This window comes from Bubalus kerabau, chromosome 6, assembly GCF_029407905.1.
Source record: "Bubalus kerabau isolate K-KA32 ecotype Philippines breed swamp buffalo chromosome 6, PCC_UOA_SB_1v2, whole genome shotgun sequence".
Taxonomy (NCBI): Eukaryota; Metazoa; Chordata; class Mammalia; order Artiodactyla; family Bovidae; genus Bubalus; species Bubalus kerabau.
In genome coordinates, this window is record NC_073629.1 from 102,993,469 (window position 1) to 103,009,335 (window position 15,867).

The 15,867-nt window shown below is 51.3% G+C and overlaps 1 protein-coding gene across 5 annotated transcripts in view; it reads right to left on the bottom strand.

Moving 5' to 3' along the window:
• Window positions 1-15,867, bottom strand: part of KDM4A (lysine demethylase 4A) — a 40,968-nt gene that overhangs the window by 6,999 nt on the left and 18,102 nt on the right. For 4 of the 5 annotated variants that reach the window (XM_055586123.1, XM_055586122.1, XM_055586124.1 and 1 more), the window contains 7 exons: window positions 11,418-11,538; window positions 6,844-7,025; window positions 5,168-5,372; window positions 4,642-4,718; window positions 3,917-3,972; window positions 1,305-1,413; window positions 790-975 (listed from right to left, as the gene is read on the bottom strand). In XM_055586123.1, coding sequence (XP_055442098.1) covers window positions 790-975; window positions 1,305-1,413; window positions 3,917-3,972; window positions 4,642-4,718; window positions 5,168-5,372; window positions 6,844-7,025; window positions 11,418-11,538 — 936 coding nt within the window. Of the gene's footprint in view, window positions 1-789; window positions 976-1,304; window positions 1,414-3,916; window positions 3,973-4,641; window positions 4,719-5,167; window positions 5,373-6,843; window positions 7,026-10,535; window positions 11,169-11,417; window positions 11,539-15,867 lie in introns of those variants that run through there. The other variant, XM_055586127.1, reaches the window with a different exon arrangement.

A 15,867-nucleotide genomic window follows, 5' to 3' on the forward strand; every position in this document is an offset into this window, starting at 1 on the left:
GACTCGAAAGCTCTTCCTCTGTGTTCCCACTTCAGACCTCAACTTCTCACCTAGGCTAACTGGTCTCCTGGCCTCGAATTCTTATTCCTTCAATCTTTTCTTCAAACCAAAACGGTTTTAAAAAATATAGCTCGAAGTCATAATACTGATCAAGTTCCCCTCTCCTAATGGAAGAAAGGTCAGACTCCTAACTGAACGTGGCAGCCCAGGGCCTTCCTTCTCTGGCACTGCCTGCCTTTCCAGTACCAACCCCCGCCAGGTTCCCAGAACCCAGTCTTACACGTTCCTCCTCCTGAGGCTCGCTCATTCTGTTTCTGAAGACTTGAACCGCATCCTGCTCATAATTCCCCTTTATTATTTAAGACCCACATCAATGCCACCTTTAATCCAAACCTTTTCATGCAGCTTTCACTAAGCTTCACTACTTAGAGAAAATCAGTGCCATGTAGGGCTCATGGTATACTACTCTTCCCGTAAGTTCACGATATTTACAGAGCTTCTGCAATGTCCCTGACACCCAGATTAACAAGACACGGACCCTCAAGGAGTTTATCCAGGAGGAGAGGCAAACAAGGAATCAACCACAAGGCAGTTGATACCCCAGGATTAGGAAATACAGGGCAGGAAGCAGAGATGGACAGGGGCCACCTCCTAATCCCACACTCATTAGCATTTCCGAGAAGCATAGTGCTTGAGGAAGTAACTTGCTGACACAACGAATGAACAGCCAGCAGAGAAAATGACTCAGGAAAAACGGTCAAGCGGATTCCAGAATGGCAGCCCCCTCACCTCCAAATTAGGGATCTTGTGCCGGAAGCAGGTGATGAAGACAACGAAAGGCCAGTCGTCTGGCTGCATCATCACGCCTGCAGCCTGAGCGCAGCTCACGTGGAAGGCAGTTGGGCAACGGCCGTGAGAACACTGCACACAGCAGCCGGCAGTTCTTTTCCTCCGTTTCTTACAGAAGACACATTTCTACAACACAGGGGAAGTAGGCCAATGATTTGCAGGAACTGGGACGGTCTCCTCTACTGCTCCCCCAAATGCACAGAGCCATACACACAAGAGCCCACCTGCTTCCCAAAACACGAGGGTGCATGCACCCTCTGTTAATCTTGTATCTGATCACAGACATCCTCATTAAGTAGTTTTAACCAGAGGGTGAGAACTGTTAAGTCACGCCCAAAACCAAGGGGCACAAGACCAGCCAGGGGATGCCCTCATAAGTGCTATGTTCCCCTCTACCCAGAGCCTTGGAAACAGAGAAAGGATGCACAGTCACATGCTCATCTCTCTCTCCTTACCAGTTTGAAGCGGGGCAGGGGAATTTTGCTCACATCCACTGGACTTCTTTCTGCAATGTTGACAAATCTTGCTTCCAGAATCGCCACTGCACATGAGACATGGACCCATCTGCCAAAAGGCAAAGGCCACTTCAGTCCCCTCAGACCCTATGGCTTTCTCTTCTTTGTTTTTGTTTTTTCTCCCAGGCAAGGCTTATAGGGGCCCTGCTGTAGCAAGGGGGAGCAAGAACAAAGAACAAGTTCCCTTGCTTGCCTGCTCCCTGCAGGGTGGGGAGGCAAGCTTGGGACTTATATAGGATGAGAGGAACATGTGTCTAGGGGTCGGGCCAGAGGGGTAGATGGTGTGCCCACCCCTCTGGTGGTGCTGAGTCCAGGCTGCATGTTCAGTACTTGCTTTCGTTCCCAACACCCTGTTTTTGCTCCGGGTTCTTCAAATGGCTAAATGGCTATCATGGTTCTCCTTTTTAGCCCTGTTTGTTTAACCTTTTGGTTAAGTTTGTGTCTTCTAGGTTCCAACAGTTCGAAGTAAGGCTTCAGGATGGCTCAAAGAGTTCAACCCATTCTGGGAGAGAGTGGCCCAGGTCCCTACAGGTCCTTGGAACAGTCAGCGAAGTGTAGGCAATGGTCTGCAGCCCCTGTCCAGCATAAGAAGCTTCAGAAGACGAGACCTTTGACCCCTTAGAATTAGGGTATAGAGGTGGCGGTGGAGGGCAAGGGGGATGAGACAGACTGGGACCTGGGACCCTCTGCCACAATGCTGCAATGCTTCCACCTGGACAAATTTCTGCTCAAGCAACAAAATACAAAGGAACTGTACAGGACTAAAAATAAATGTGCACATGCACAGCTGGGGCAAACTCTGGACAAAAAGATACAGAGAACAAAAATTCAACTGCCGCTTTTGGAGAGCCTGGCCTCTTCTGATGTGGGCCTGCCTGTGGTGCTTCCTCCCTCCGCCACTGTGACCCCTGAACTTCCCAGCAAGGTCCTCAGACCCAGAGAGTTAAGACCAGAAGTGTCTCCCACACTAAGTGGGAAAAGGTCCCCACCACACAGTCCCAGGTCAGCACAGGATCACACTGTTTACACCACTCACAGCCTGTTGCTAAATAAACAGAGCCACAGCTAACTGGGGCTGTGGTTTAGAAAGTGAAAATAAATTAGAGAACTCCCTACAGATGTCTTTAATTGGAGAACCTGGGCGCTTCCTCAAAATATCTCCAAATGGGCCCCAATCTGCCAGTAAGCCCAGACCTCCCCTCCACACCTTTGCCCAAACCCAAACCTTTCCCAGGGCCAAAATGACCTCTCCCTTCTGCTCCCTTTGTCCACCTCAGAATCACTCTTTCGTTTCTGTCCAGCCCCATTTACTCTGAGAGGTGTGTTCAATGGACACCCTTAGAGAATTAAAGTTTGGGACAGCTGGAGAAACTAACACGCACCTAGATGGGCTCCACGAAGATGGTGAGCACTCGCAGGATCAGGCCAGATGAAAACCTACATACGACAAGACGGTGCAGGGGCCACGTGGGGCCACCTGCAGTGTGTGAGTGGGGACAGGTCTGTTTCTGCACAGCTCCGCAGGGCAGACCAAGGATTATATGGTGAAGGTGGGAGGTGCAAGCAGAGCCATTTCCACTCAAAGAAAAGGAGGACTTAAACAGCACTCTGGCAACTATAAGGAACACAGTGACCTCCAGTCAGGGCAGCAAGTGCTCTAGAGCAGTGGAAGGAGTGAGCAGAGCAGCACGAAGGGGATGCCTGCGAGGCAAGAGGCTTGGTGGTGTGTGCGCCAAGGATTTCAGCTGGAAGCAGGGTCCTCCCTGCTGTTTCCGCATCGACCTGTGAGTACTCTCCCCTAGGCAGCCAGGCCTCAGAGCAAAAACCTCATTCACCTGACATTTCTACCCCAGAACCACTAAGCCGGGTCCAAGCACAAAAACTCGGCTCACAGAACTTCCCCGGCGGTCCTGTGGTTAAGACTTCACCTTCCAACGCAAGGGGGTGTGGGTCTGATCCCTGGATGGGGAGCTAAGACCCCACTAAGATCCCACATGACCAGCACTCAAAAGAACCAAAACAAAAAGACAGAAGCAACACTGCAACAAATTCAATAAAGACTTAAAATATTCAGCTGACTGAAAGTGACCTGCTGGCAGCAGAGAAGCCCAGCTCCGGACTGAGGAACAGAACCCTCTATGGGTTTGGCTGACGAGTGGGTAGGCATAGCTGGACTTCCTCAATGTCCCAACACCCTCCTGAAGGACATGCGCCCTCATTCCAGGGCTCACAGCCCACAGCCACGGCCACCTCTGCACCAGCCCCACATCTAACCCGTCAGGTCCCCCTGTCCACCATGAAGCCCCGGCATCATCTTCACGGGGTCGTCACACCCTCGTGAGTCCATCTTAGCTTCTCCAGAAGGGTGTAACTTACAATGCTGCCTCCGAGGGGAAGCTCTGGACTGCCTGGCTTCCCATCTTTAAAATTAATCTTGGAGATGCTATTTCAGCCCCAAACAGTGTGCTTCCCAAGTCATCATCAGTCATGTGGATGACAGCCCCTACCCTGGCGGCACGCCTGCACACAGCTTCAGAGCTCAGAAAACTCACCTGTCGTCGTTGGCTCTCTGCAGGGCTCCGCCTCGTAATGAGCACAAACAGCAGTCCTGCCAAGAAGTGGGGGAGGAGGAGTGGTCACCACCGAATTATTAACATCCAATCTGTTCTCCTAGTGACTTCCTTCAGGCAACTGTAGCCTTCACATGAGAAAGCATGGGAGGCCTCGCCTGCACAGCCCCCGGAACCAGGACTCCCCTGCAGGAAGACAGGGAGGCCACTCGGGGCTAAAGTGCACCAATTATTCGCCTGACTTAACCTAATTGTCTTCCCTGTTAATAGTAACAACTGAAAGGAAAGTCATGAATGATACCCTGCTTAGGCTGCGGGCATTACAGGGCTCTGCTTGCCTCCTATGCGGGTATTGCCAGGTTCCAGAGAGGACTGAAGAATAAACAGAAAGCCACAAAATGAACATCTGAGCCCTGTTCTGATGCTCTGACCTGATGGCTCAATTCTTTACAGGGGGCAGTGGTCTGTTCACCAGAGGACCTCTACTCGGTCCTGACACAATGGAGCAAACAGCTTCCAGACACCATCGGGCCCCGCTGCAGATGGGCAGCAAGCGCTCTCCCGGTGGGGGGGTTTATTCTGACAACACTCTCACATCACTGTGTACCAGGTCTTGCTCAGACCGCTGGGGCAGAGTCCACGTGAAACACAGTGGCCCTGAGCAAGCGCGTCTCACGGGGAGACAGCGACAGCATGGATGCGCTCACCTCTTCCAGGGCATTGGCTGAACACCGAGAACACATCCAGTCTTCAGAAGCCTTTGCAGGGGGTACCCCGTAGCAACCTAACAGGGACACCGAGGTGAGCAAATTAAACCCAGAGTCAAAGGCAGACCTGCAGCTCCTCTCCAAATACCCTTTCCCAAAGCAACAAGCAAATCTTACAGAGACCCCTGAATTCTAGCGCCATGGCCCCCACAAATCAGCCATATGGTATGGACCAAAGTCTCAAAAAGTCAGAAACCAGATTCACTGGTACCAACACCCAGTGAGCGGCAGGGACTAGTCCCCTCCACGTATCTGCAACCAGGGGGAGAGCCCAGGGTGGACAGTACGAGCACAGACCCAAATCACAGACCCGATCTGACCACTCCAACAACATATAAGCAATCTTTGCACTGGGGGGGGGCGGTGGGGTGGGAGCTGGGAGGCTGTCAGGAGACTGAGAGGTGGAAGGACGTGATCAGATGCCCTTGCCCTGGGACTGCATGCAGAGAAGAGGTGAGGCACTCACTGGCATGGACCCGGACACTGCACTTCTTGCAGGACACCAGGAGGCTGGTGCCATCCTCCTCCAGGTAAGGGGTGGACAGGTTGATGTCCGTGCTGCAGCCAGTCGAGGTGAAGCACATTTCTGGAATCAATGGCTTGGTCCTCTGCGTCTGGGGGGCCAAATCTGGAGCGCTGCCACAGCTCTGACCAAAACCTCCAAACTCCACCTAAGGAGGGGGCAAGCGCACACCTCAGGGACCCGGCCTGTGTCCTGCACTCCCCACCTGCTCTGTCAGCAGAAAGCTGCTCTCTTCCTGACGGGGCCGGCTACGGCTCCCAGGTGCACAGCCATTATCCCAGAGCTGCTAATTGAAGTTACCTCTAATGACTCAAATTCAATTTCTCACAGCAGCATCAAACAAAGGCCCCCGGGGACAACCGGGAAGAGGAAGAGAGGTAAGAGGCAACTGGGACTTCAATCTTTCCCAACCAGACGGTAATAAAATGCACTGAGAGGCTGGCGAGGCTGTTCTTGGGGGCCTCCCTCTGTGCTGCATGGCCCGGCACCCCACCCAGGGAGAGGCCCCAGGGCAGGTGCTCCCCCGGGGCCAGCACAGATTCTTCTCGAGGCCATGTCAGCAGTCACCTGAGCTGCAGCTCGTCACATGGCTGGAGCCCCACATGCTGTTCCTGGCTTGGGGCCCCTTCGGGAAGAACACTGTGTCCATGTCCTTCCCTTGGCAAAGAGCCTGACTGCGAGGATCTGCGGGCTCTGCCGCTGGATGGCATTCACCCCCTGTTCCAAAGATGGGGCCCGGAAACATGTCAACCCCAAGCCTGTGCCATTCATGGAACGCTGAGCCCCGCTCGACAGATAAACAGCCAGGCCATCTGCCTGCTTCCTGCCCAGTCAAGGACACGTAGTGAACTTTTGGGCTCGCTTTTTGGTCCCTGGAGAGAAAGAATGAGTTACTAACTCTAAGTACATTGGTCTGAAGTCTCATTCTTTGGCAAACATGAACCTGAGGCCCCTGCCAGGCTCAGGGACAGCCACGCCACTCTAACCAGCACAGGGGACTGGCTCCCTACGTGCTGCCCCGGGTAGATCCCAGCTGAGACTGAGCTGGTCCTCTGGCACAGACTGCTGTGGGTGCCCTTGTGGCCTCCAAGAGCTAGACTCAAAGAGACCCATGATGGTGGAGGATCAAATGCCCCACGAGTGGGAGGGGCACGGCTGGGCTCAGCCAGGGTGCTTTCCCATCCCTCTTCCTCCGGCAAGCCCCTACTCCTGCCCCTCCCAAGTGCCTTTCCACTGCTGCCAACATCCACAGTGGCGATGGGCAAGGAAGAAAAGAGACAACGCTGGAGGATCTGATTTAAAGAATCCCCAGTTCTTCAGACTGGCCAGGACGACAAACCACCTAGAAGGAATTATCACTTACTAGAAAGAGCAGATTCCTCAGCAAACAGTGTTGAGTGCCAAAGGGAGCCGGGAATCCCCCAGAGCCCAAGCCACACCCTCTGCTCTTCCCCAGAGCATTCTCAAGTGAAACCCACATGCTCACCTGCCTGGTGAAGCCTTTCCATCCAGCAGGCGGATGGGGCAAAAACACACCCTTCCCAAACTATGTCCCCACCATTAAAGCTAGCTGTCCTGAGTGCTGGCACCGGGTAAACAGAGGGGATACGAGGGCTTACCTGATGGTAAGTCTGAAAGATCATGCAGACAGCGCAATGAGGGGCCTGCTGGGCCATGGCCTCGTTGAACTCTTTCTCAGCCTCAAAATTTGGAGGTCGGTTCTGCCAGAGCTGGCTCAGGGGCTTGGCCCAGGCCTCTGTCTCCTCAGCCTCCTCCTCGGGGGTCAGCTGTTCTGGTAGCTCTAGAGGAGGAAGCAGAGGTGTGAGTCAGGCAGGCAGCACCAGCCTTGCTCTGTGGCTCTGCCTGGAGAGCCAAAGAGCTCAGCTCAAGCTGGGACCTTCCGGTTCCAGGTCGGGACTAACCCGAGAACCCGTGGGTGACAAAGGCCAAGGGCAGGGGTGATTTTCAAAGGACTCCGCCAGAATTTGGATGGTGTTATGGGGAGCCCTGCAATCTGTGGCTACAACTCCTCCAATGACCTCCTCACTTCTTTCCAGACAGGACTGCCTTCCAAGAGACCCTGGAGACCTATGTTGAGCAGCCCAAGGAAAGCTCTGGAACATAGCTACCCATTTATCTGTTTATTCCTTGCAACTCAAGCTCAGTGCAAACAAACAGTTATCTCCTCCACCTTCAATCAAGTTTAATCCAAAGGGATCTGGCAGCTGCCATGCATGTGATCTCAGTGAAGGCGACCGTAATGGACTGCAGTTAAAATAGACCCCTACAAGCTCCATCAATCAGGCCTAAACAGGAGACATGGTGCCAAAATCCAAGCACACGTTTTCCACATCCTAGTCAGAACAAGAGTGATAGAGACAGGAACAGAGAAACGGAAACAGACCACTCACAATCACCAGAGAAAAATGACCACACACACACTTGCTGCGCTTACACAACCAAAAGCAGCCAAGAGCCACTCTACTTGTGAATACTGAACAAACGCTGAGAAAGGTCAATAGTTTAGTGAAAACTGTAGGAACCAAAATTTCACAGCTTTCCTAGATAAAACCTCATTAGGCTGTACAGTTTAGGCACTCACTATGCGCTTCACTAAATGCCTCAATTAAAAAAAAAAAAGTTTTAAGTGGAGAGAAGGGTGTGCGAGACTAAGAGACTGAAGAAACTCCTAAATGCAATGTATGACTCTAGTTTGGTTCATACTGGTTTAGAGGAAAGAACACATTTTTAGGATGAGCAGGGACAGATGACTATGGACTGAGAATCAGAGGATATTATGAAGTTACTCCTGACTTTCGGAGGTCAAGTGTTTACACAGGAGACGATCCTACGTAGAAGATGCCTGTTGGCTCACTTTAAATGAAAAGACTTGATAATTACATCTTACTTTCAAATGACACAGCAGATATGTATGCCCATAGGTAAACAATGCATGCGTGTGTGGGGAGTCGCTTCAGTTGTGTCCAACTCTTTGTGAGTCTATGGACTATAGCCCAGCAGGCTCCTCTGTTCAAGGAATTCTCTCCAGGCAAGAATACTGGAATGGGTTACCACGCCCTCCCCCAGGGGGTCTTCCCGACCCAGGGATCTCTTGCGTCCCCTGTACTGGCAGGCACGTTCTTCAGCACCAGTGCCGCCAGGGGAGCCCAAACAATGTACAGGGGGAGACAAAGCAATTATGGCAACACAGTGTTCTTACGCTTTCAGTTTCTCTACATTTAAAGTTTTTTAAACATAAAGAGTTAGAGAGATGTATATCATGATCTCATTCACATTATCAGAAAAAGACACACGTGGACATAATTTAACACCTGACTAGGACAGTCGGAACAGTGACACAATGAAGTGTTCAGAGCGGTCCTCTCTGTAGAGTTATCTTTCCAGCTTTTCCAGCTTTCCCAGTTTTCTTTAGTCTGCACTGCTTTAGCGCACTGGGGAAAAATCAGAAGTGAGGCTGTTGCTGACCTAGAGGTCCTGAAGCCCCCACCAGGGCTGGAGGAGGACCACAGAGTGCCGGGAGCCGGCATATTGCATATTGAGTGCATATTGCATATTGAGTGCAGCACTTTCCACAGCATCATCTTTCAGGATCTGGAATAGCTCAACTGGAAATCTATCACTGCCAGGAGCCAGCGTGAGGAACTCCGCCCATGACAAAGGTCATGAGGAAGGAGGCTCGGCATACACAAAGGCGGGATTGAGCCTCAGGAGTCCCCCTGGAAATTCTCGAGCATCTACCCCCAAAACCAGAGTCTGCCTACTTTCTGCTTTGTGCTTTCACCTACACCTCTGACTTTATGGGGGGCTGTCCCCCACTACCTCTCTCTGAAAAAAGAATTAGCTTACAGCTCCAGTTAATAATTCCTGGGTGTGACAGTGTTTAATCGACAAACTCCTTTGGAAATCCTCTAGCCTGCCTGAATAGGTTTTTCCGGCCACATGTGATTGTTCAGAGCCTCCCAACTGTGAGAGGCAGGAGATGTTCTAAACTGCCTAAACACAGATTCCTTTGAGTAGTTAAAAGATTGATTAGAAATTGTATTGGTGAAGGGTTTTTCACTTGTTGGGCCAATGTTTGCTGCTAAGTCTCCATACTTCTTACCTACTGTGTCCTTGGCAGTGTATTGATTGATATAATGAGTGTATAGAAATGTAAAATGCAGCTTTGTCCAATGCTCTTTTGGAGGCTGGTGCCTGACTTTGGAATAATCACCTTTAGAGAAAAATAAGTTTATTAAAATGTTAACAGGCCTCCTGGCCAGAAGATGATGTCAATCACCTGAACTTTTGCATATGATAAGTTTGAAAGCCTGGCTTCGATTAGAACCAGGAACTGCTGTCCTTGCATGACTCCATCCCTTCCCCCATTATCCTCTATGCATAACTTAAGGTATAAAAACTACTTTGGAAAATAAAGTGCGGGCCTTGTTCACTGAAACTTGGTCTCCCCATGTCACTCTCTCTCCCAAATTCTGGCTGAGTCTCCATCTGGAGCGCGGAACCCGCCATGCTTGCTAATTATGCCTGGGCTTCTAAGATCCGACCGGGGAGGCCTCAGTGTCTCCTCTCCTTCGGGAGAATGGAAGGACACCTGCGGCCTACGTAAGTGGTGCAAACTTCTTGAAGTTTTATTGGTCTCCCGCGTAAACCAAGCTACTCAGCCTCTTTTCTCCACTGAATTTTCCTACTGAGCTATCCTCATTCTATTACTCTTTGTATCCTTAATTAACGTGTAATTAAGCAGTTGTTTCCTGACCCTCGCCTATGCCGTCTCTCCTTCGAATACCCTGGATCAGCCGGGGCTGGACCCCGGCAACAGAGGACTTCTGAGACTCTGAATCGTGCTCTCGAGAGGCTTTCCCCACCCAGCTCATCGTGATCCTCTATCAAAGGAGAAGAGCAAAGGTGGGCATCAACATCACAGCAGAGAGGGAACGTGGGGCTTGTGGAGCAGAGGGAAGGGCTGACTGAGGAGCCTCTGGGCCTTCCCACCCAGCCCCGGGCATGGGCAAGGACAGGACAGGGAAGGATGGGGCACCAGGCAACAGTAACAAGGGGCCTAGTCACTGCGGACCTCGGAGGCTCTGCCAGCTCCGGGCAGCACAGGAGGCCACACTGTACTGATGGCTATCACGCTCTGAGCTGCAAGTCTCCTCCAGTGCATCCCTGCCTACTCCCCTGTCTCCTTCACAGCCTCTTCTTCCTCAGTCCTCCCAACCCCAGCCTCTACGCCCCCTCCCTGAGTGGCCCCCCTTAATAAAGATATAAATACCCCCTCCACCCTCCAGGGTCTACATCTTCCCCAGACACTGAACATAGGTCTCCAAACCCAACCAACACTAGAACCTAGGGAGGCACTCAGCTCAGGCTTCCCCGCCCCACCAACCTCACAGGGCCACGTCCAACCTGCAGGCTCTATCCTCCCCATGAGGTCACCAGGTCCTCTCCATATTTCTAGTTCAGAACCCTGGACCTCACAGAGGCCGCGACAAAAGCCCTCTGCTCCTTCTAAAACACAATCATTAGGAACAATCTTTCTAATGCATATCAGACCAAGCCCCTCCTCTGGCGAAACACTTCCAGGGCTCAGAACGCCCAAGGCAAATTCTTCACTCATGAGAAGTAGCTCACAACCACCTCATTCCTCCTCCTCCTCCACGCCCTGGCTTGGCTCTGAAAACCCAGCCACAGAGGGCTGGCTCCTCTGAATTTACCTCCCTGCCTGTCTTCACGCCACAGTTAGTTACTCGCACTGTCCCCTCCGCCTGGATCACCACCTCCTCCCTTTAGATCAGTCAACTACCCCGTGGGCTTCCTGAGGGCATGGACGTATCTTAGCTTAATCTTTGTCTCCACACATCCAGCACAGGGCCCTTGGCATCAGTGACAGAACCTGCTCCCCTGAACAATCAGCCACTCCCTCCTAAGAGAAGCGAAGGAAGAATCTGCGTGTTACGATCCCGCAATAGGCAAATTCCAAGACACCCAAACCTATAGTGAAATCTGAGAATAAGTCTGATACCCTGAAATCTGGCCCTCTGCACGGAATACCTGGGGGGAACAGCTAAGCCACAGGTCCACCCCGGCCCTCCGCGTGGCTTCCCGAGGTCTTGGAGGAGGTCCTGATGTGCTGAGAGCCTTTCCTCTGGAGATGAGCGAAACCACCACTTACCATCATCGCTGATGCAGTCCTGCAACACGAGCGGGTGGTGGCGGGGGAGCTTGCTTAAGGGCTGACGGCGGCCCTTGGACTTCTTACTCTCTTCCAGGGAAAACATATATTCATCCGCAACCTGGGCAAACCAGAAGAAATCAAGTTGGCCTTCCCGCCACTTGGGGACACAGCAGAAGTCAGTCTTACAGTGGAAACCAAAGGAAACAGCAGGGCAGAGAGACTCAAAGGAACAAATATAAAACCAAACATGGAAAACACCTGTCTTAGAAAAAGCTAAAGTGACAAGTGTCATGCAAATCAGCCTAAACCAGGATTGTGTAAACCATTTTTGGATTTAGTAAGTGTGGGTCTCAGAAACAGGCTGAAACAAACGTACCTAAAACAAACCTGCTCCAGCTCTAAAGAAGAGCCACACCCCTACCTTAAGCTCACTGACACGAGGCTGTGTCTGAGAGCCCAGACAGGCACTGGAGGCCCTGTTCCTTGGACAAGAAGGCCAGCAACAGCTGTTATAAAGTGCTGGGCACCTGGGCCATCTAGGTTTGAAAGGCCCAAGCACAAGCAAAGCAGAGAGTAGCCGACCCATTAAAAAGAAAACAGGCCACTTCCCCTGCACCTTCAAGACCTCAGCTCTAGCTGACACTATTTGTTCCTCTTCTCCAGAGAATACCAGCCAGGACAGAGCACGCCTCTGAAACCCTGGCCTGGCTGCAGAGAGACAGGCTGATTTAATGTTGCATTTACATAATGTCAGAGCAAATGTGAGTAGGTTTAAGGTATAAGGACTGAATCAGTAATAATACCACATCAGAGTTTCCTTCTAATCGACATGTTTAAAACTTGGTTGTACTGACTTTAGGAGACACGGGTTATGGCAAAACCTATTGAACGAGGACCTGAGGCCTGGAAGAGGCCCACTCTGCAACTGTGACAGAAACCAGAGCTTTAGAGTGCTGCAGAGAAAGGGCAGCATCACGGTGCCCCCTCGGAGAAGGGACGCTGGACCTGCAGACTCCATGTGCCACTACACAGAGCCCCGGGACGTAGGGGTCACACTTGAAAACGTCAAGAAAAAACCAAATGCTGAGCACAGAGCCCTAAATTGAGTGTCTATTTGCCCACTCATTTAACAAACATTTACCAAGACCTACTGAGTCCAAAGGCCTGCCGGGGGAAGGTAGGTGCGATAAAACATGACCCCTAGGGTGTGCTCCCTAGCTCGACCCAAGCAATGATGCTCACAGCGGCATGCGATGATGTAGAGAAATGAGACGAAGACTATCACAGACTTCATCAGACCAAAACTATACCAGCACTCTAAAGCAGTGCCTTCCGTCTAAAGCAGCGCCTTCCAAAATGTACATCAAGAAGGGGCCATGAAAGCTGCCATTAGAGTGAACAGGTTGGGGCTCCAGGCCCGCCTCCATTCTGACCACAAGACCCCTGCTTCTGATTTACATTTTTTAAGTGAGTAAGAGGTCACGAAAGGAGGGTGTTCTTCGGCTCAACAGACTGGAAATACCCATCAAATTTATTTGATAGTGTAATCATGAAAATAAAACATGTAGGGATATGGACCCAATGCGTGTATACTTACTGATGAGTTATATATAGTAATGTACTTATACACATCTTAAAACAGACTGTGAAAGGATTAAAAATTAAGTTCCATTATTTGATTCCTGCTCCTCCATTATCTTCTTGCACCTCCTACTATGAAGATTACTTAGATAACAACCCTAAAAGTGAATTGTGGCAAAGACCAGGAAGTACAGGTGTGAAAATAAATGGAGCAGAGGTGGTGAGGATTTCTGGCCTGGGTCTCCTGGGTGTCCAAGGTGAGAGACTAAGAAGGCTCCTGTGGATGAGGGGGGAGTGGTTAACAAGCCAAGTTAAACGCGCTCCGTATGGTACACACAACCCCTGTCTGTGGGTCCTTCGATTGGAAATACCCAGGGGGCAAGAAGGAGAAAGCAATGGCATCCCCCTCCAGCACTCTTGCCTGGAAAATCCCATGGACGGAGGAGCCTAGTAGGCTGCAGCCCACGTGGTCGCTAAGAGTCCGACACGACTGAGCGACTTCACTTTCACTTTTCACTTTCATGCATTGGAGAAGGAAATGGCAACTCACTCCAGTGTTCTTGCCTGGAGAATCCCAGGGACGGGGGAGCCTGGTGGGCTGCCGTCTATGGGGTCGCACAGAGTCGGACACAACTGAAGTGACTTAGCAGGAGGGGGCAAGAAGAAATTCAGCCTGGGAGTTCAGAAAGGAAGTCAGAGCAAGAGCTGTGGATCTGGGAATCCTGGACATCAGGCTCAGAATTTAAATGATGAAGTGAATGAGATGATCAGTGGAAGATAAACTGACTGGAGACCATGCCTTCTAGGACAGGAGAAAGAAGAGGAAAAAAGGAGATCCTAGGGAGAGGGGGGTTTCCTCAAGGGGGAAATCCACAGTCCAGACTACAGAAGAGCAGTGGCCAAGGGACTCAGCAACTGGGAGGTGCCAGGACTATTTTAGAGATAAACTCCAGTAGATACACAATAAAGAACTAGGGAGCGAATGCCATCACACAATTTTTGCGAAGATACAGGGAAGGAATGAGATGACAGCTGAGAAGGAAATTTCCTTCAATTGTATTTTAAGAAAGGGGATTTGAGTATGGTTTTACTAGTGAATAAGCTTGTCCCCCAAAGATGCACAGTCCAAATCCCTGTGAATAAATTAGATTAACAGGACAAAGAACTGTTAGATTGCTAATCAGATGACCATCATCCTGGATTGTCTGGGTGGGCCCCATGTATTCAAATGCTGCTTAACAATCGCAGAAGGTAGCAGAGGTCATGGTCAAAGTGATGTGACTTGGCCAGATGTTGCTGTCTTCAAAGGTGGAAGGAAAGGGTCAGGGACAAGCAATAAGGACACCCTGTGGAAGCTGGAAAGGGCAAGGAAATGGACGCCCCCAGAAAGGAAGGCAGACACCTTGCCTTTAGCACCATGAGGCCCATTTCAGACTTCTGAACTGCAGAACCGGAAGAAGGCAAATGCGAGTGAAGATGCTAAATTTGTGTCCCTTGTTAAAGCAGCAACAGAAAATGCACATGGTGGTAGGAGGTGGAGATTAATCATTTTACAGGCAAGCAAAATGCCTCTCATTCACTCCTGGAGGAGGCAGAGGGGTCAGGACCAAGAACACCAGAACGTGGCTCCGGGAAAGGAGGCTGCCTCTGTCCACACCTCTATAACCAAAGTGCCTACTGCACACTCGAGATGTGCCCAGAGGACCATGCCTGCTGCTGGGCGATGCTGAGACAGTGAGACGTGACCCAGCCAGAGTCTAAAGCTGCCCTTCCTGCTACCATCGCTCTGTCTCTGACCAAAGCAGTCGCATCTATCCATATTGAACATCCTTCCACATTTTCATCTCCTCTGGCTAAATACTCTTCCCGGTCCTGCCTTTCCCTGCAATGAACTCCAATTTCTAAATGCCCATAGGAACAGAACTGGGCTCAAACCCTGTTTCAACCAATTAACCACATGAGCCAGGGCCAGTGGCAACCCAGTGACAAGAGCAGGTGAAGAGCACTGTGCCCGGAGCCCTTGGTGAGGAGAGGGTCGGAGAGCATGCCAGGTCTCCCAGGCCCTGCCAGCAAGGGGGCTGGAGCTCCAGGCTCCCGGAGTTCCTTTACCCCTTCATGTGAGCAACCAGGTCAAGATCAATGTTCCTGATGGGGCTGGTTCTGTACAGAGAAGAACCAAGTGTTCTCTCTCCTTCTTCGGGGAACTCACTTTTTCAAAGCAGCCTGAACTGACAAGAACTTCTGCAGCAGGCTTGTCACTGTGCAAAGACTCCAGTGGTGGGGATTCAGCAGCCAGTCACCCGGGGCCCTTTCACCAAGGCCCCTGATACATGAGGCGGCACATGAACTGAACAACAAGAGGGCCAGATAACACCTTGAGGGATACTTAAAGCGTGGGGAGGGAGCCCACCAGGGTGTTCTTCAAAACCCAGCTGATTCCAAATATAGACACAATGCTCTTGGACCTCTCCAGGGATAGGCCGAGTGTCTCAGCTTCTGCCTAAGCCTTGACTGTCAGTCCGCCATTCTGCCCAGTGAATCAGCCCTCATGTCAGTTCCTAACTGGAGCTACACTTCCCTTCATTCCACCCCTGTTTACAGAGGCTCCTGGGCTAAGCCCTGGGGACCACGTTGATGCCTCAAGAAGCAAGGCTGAAGGCGGCCCAGGGCCTGGCTCCTAGCAGTGCACCTTCACTAGCCTGGGACAACCGCACTGAGACCAAGACAGCATCACAGACAAGGAGCCAAGTGCTAGAGAGACTAAAGGAGGCAGGGAAGCAGCTGGGAAGCGACTAGTGGCCGTGTCCCCGTGAGCAGCGGCCTGTTACTGGACAAATGGCCTCTTCCCCACTCCAAAGCCTGGTGC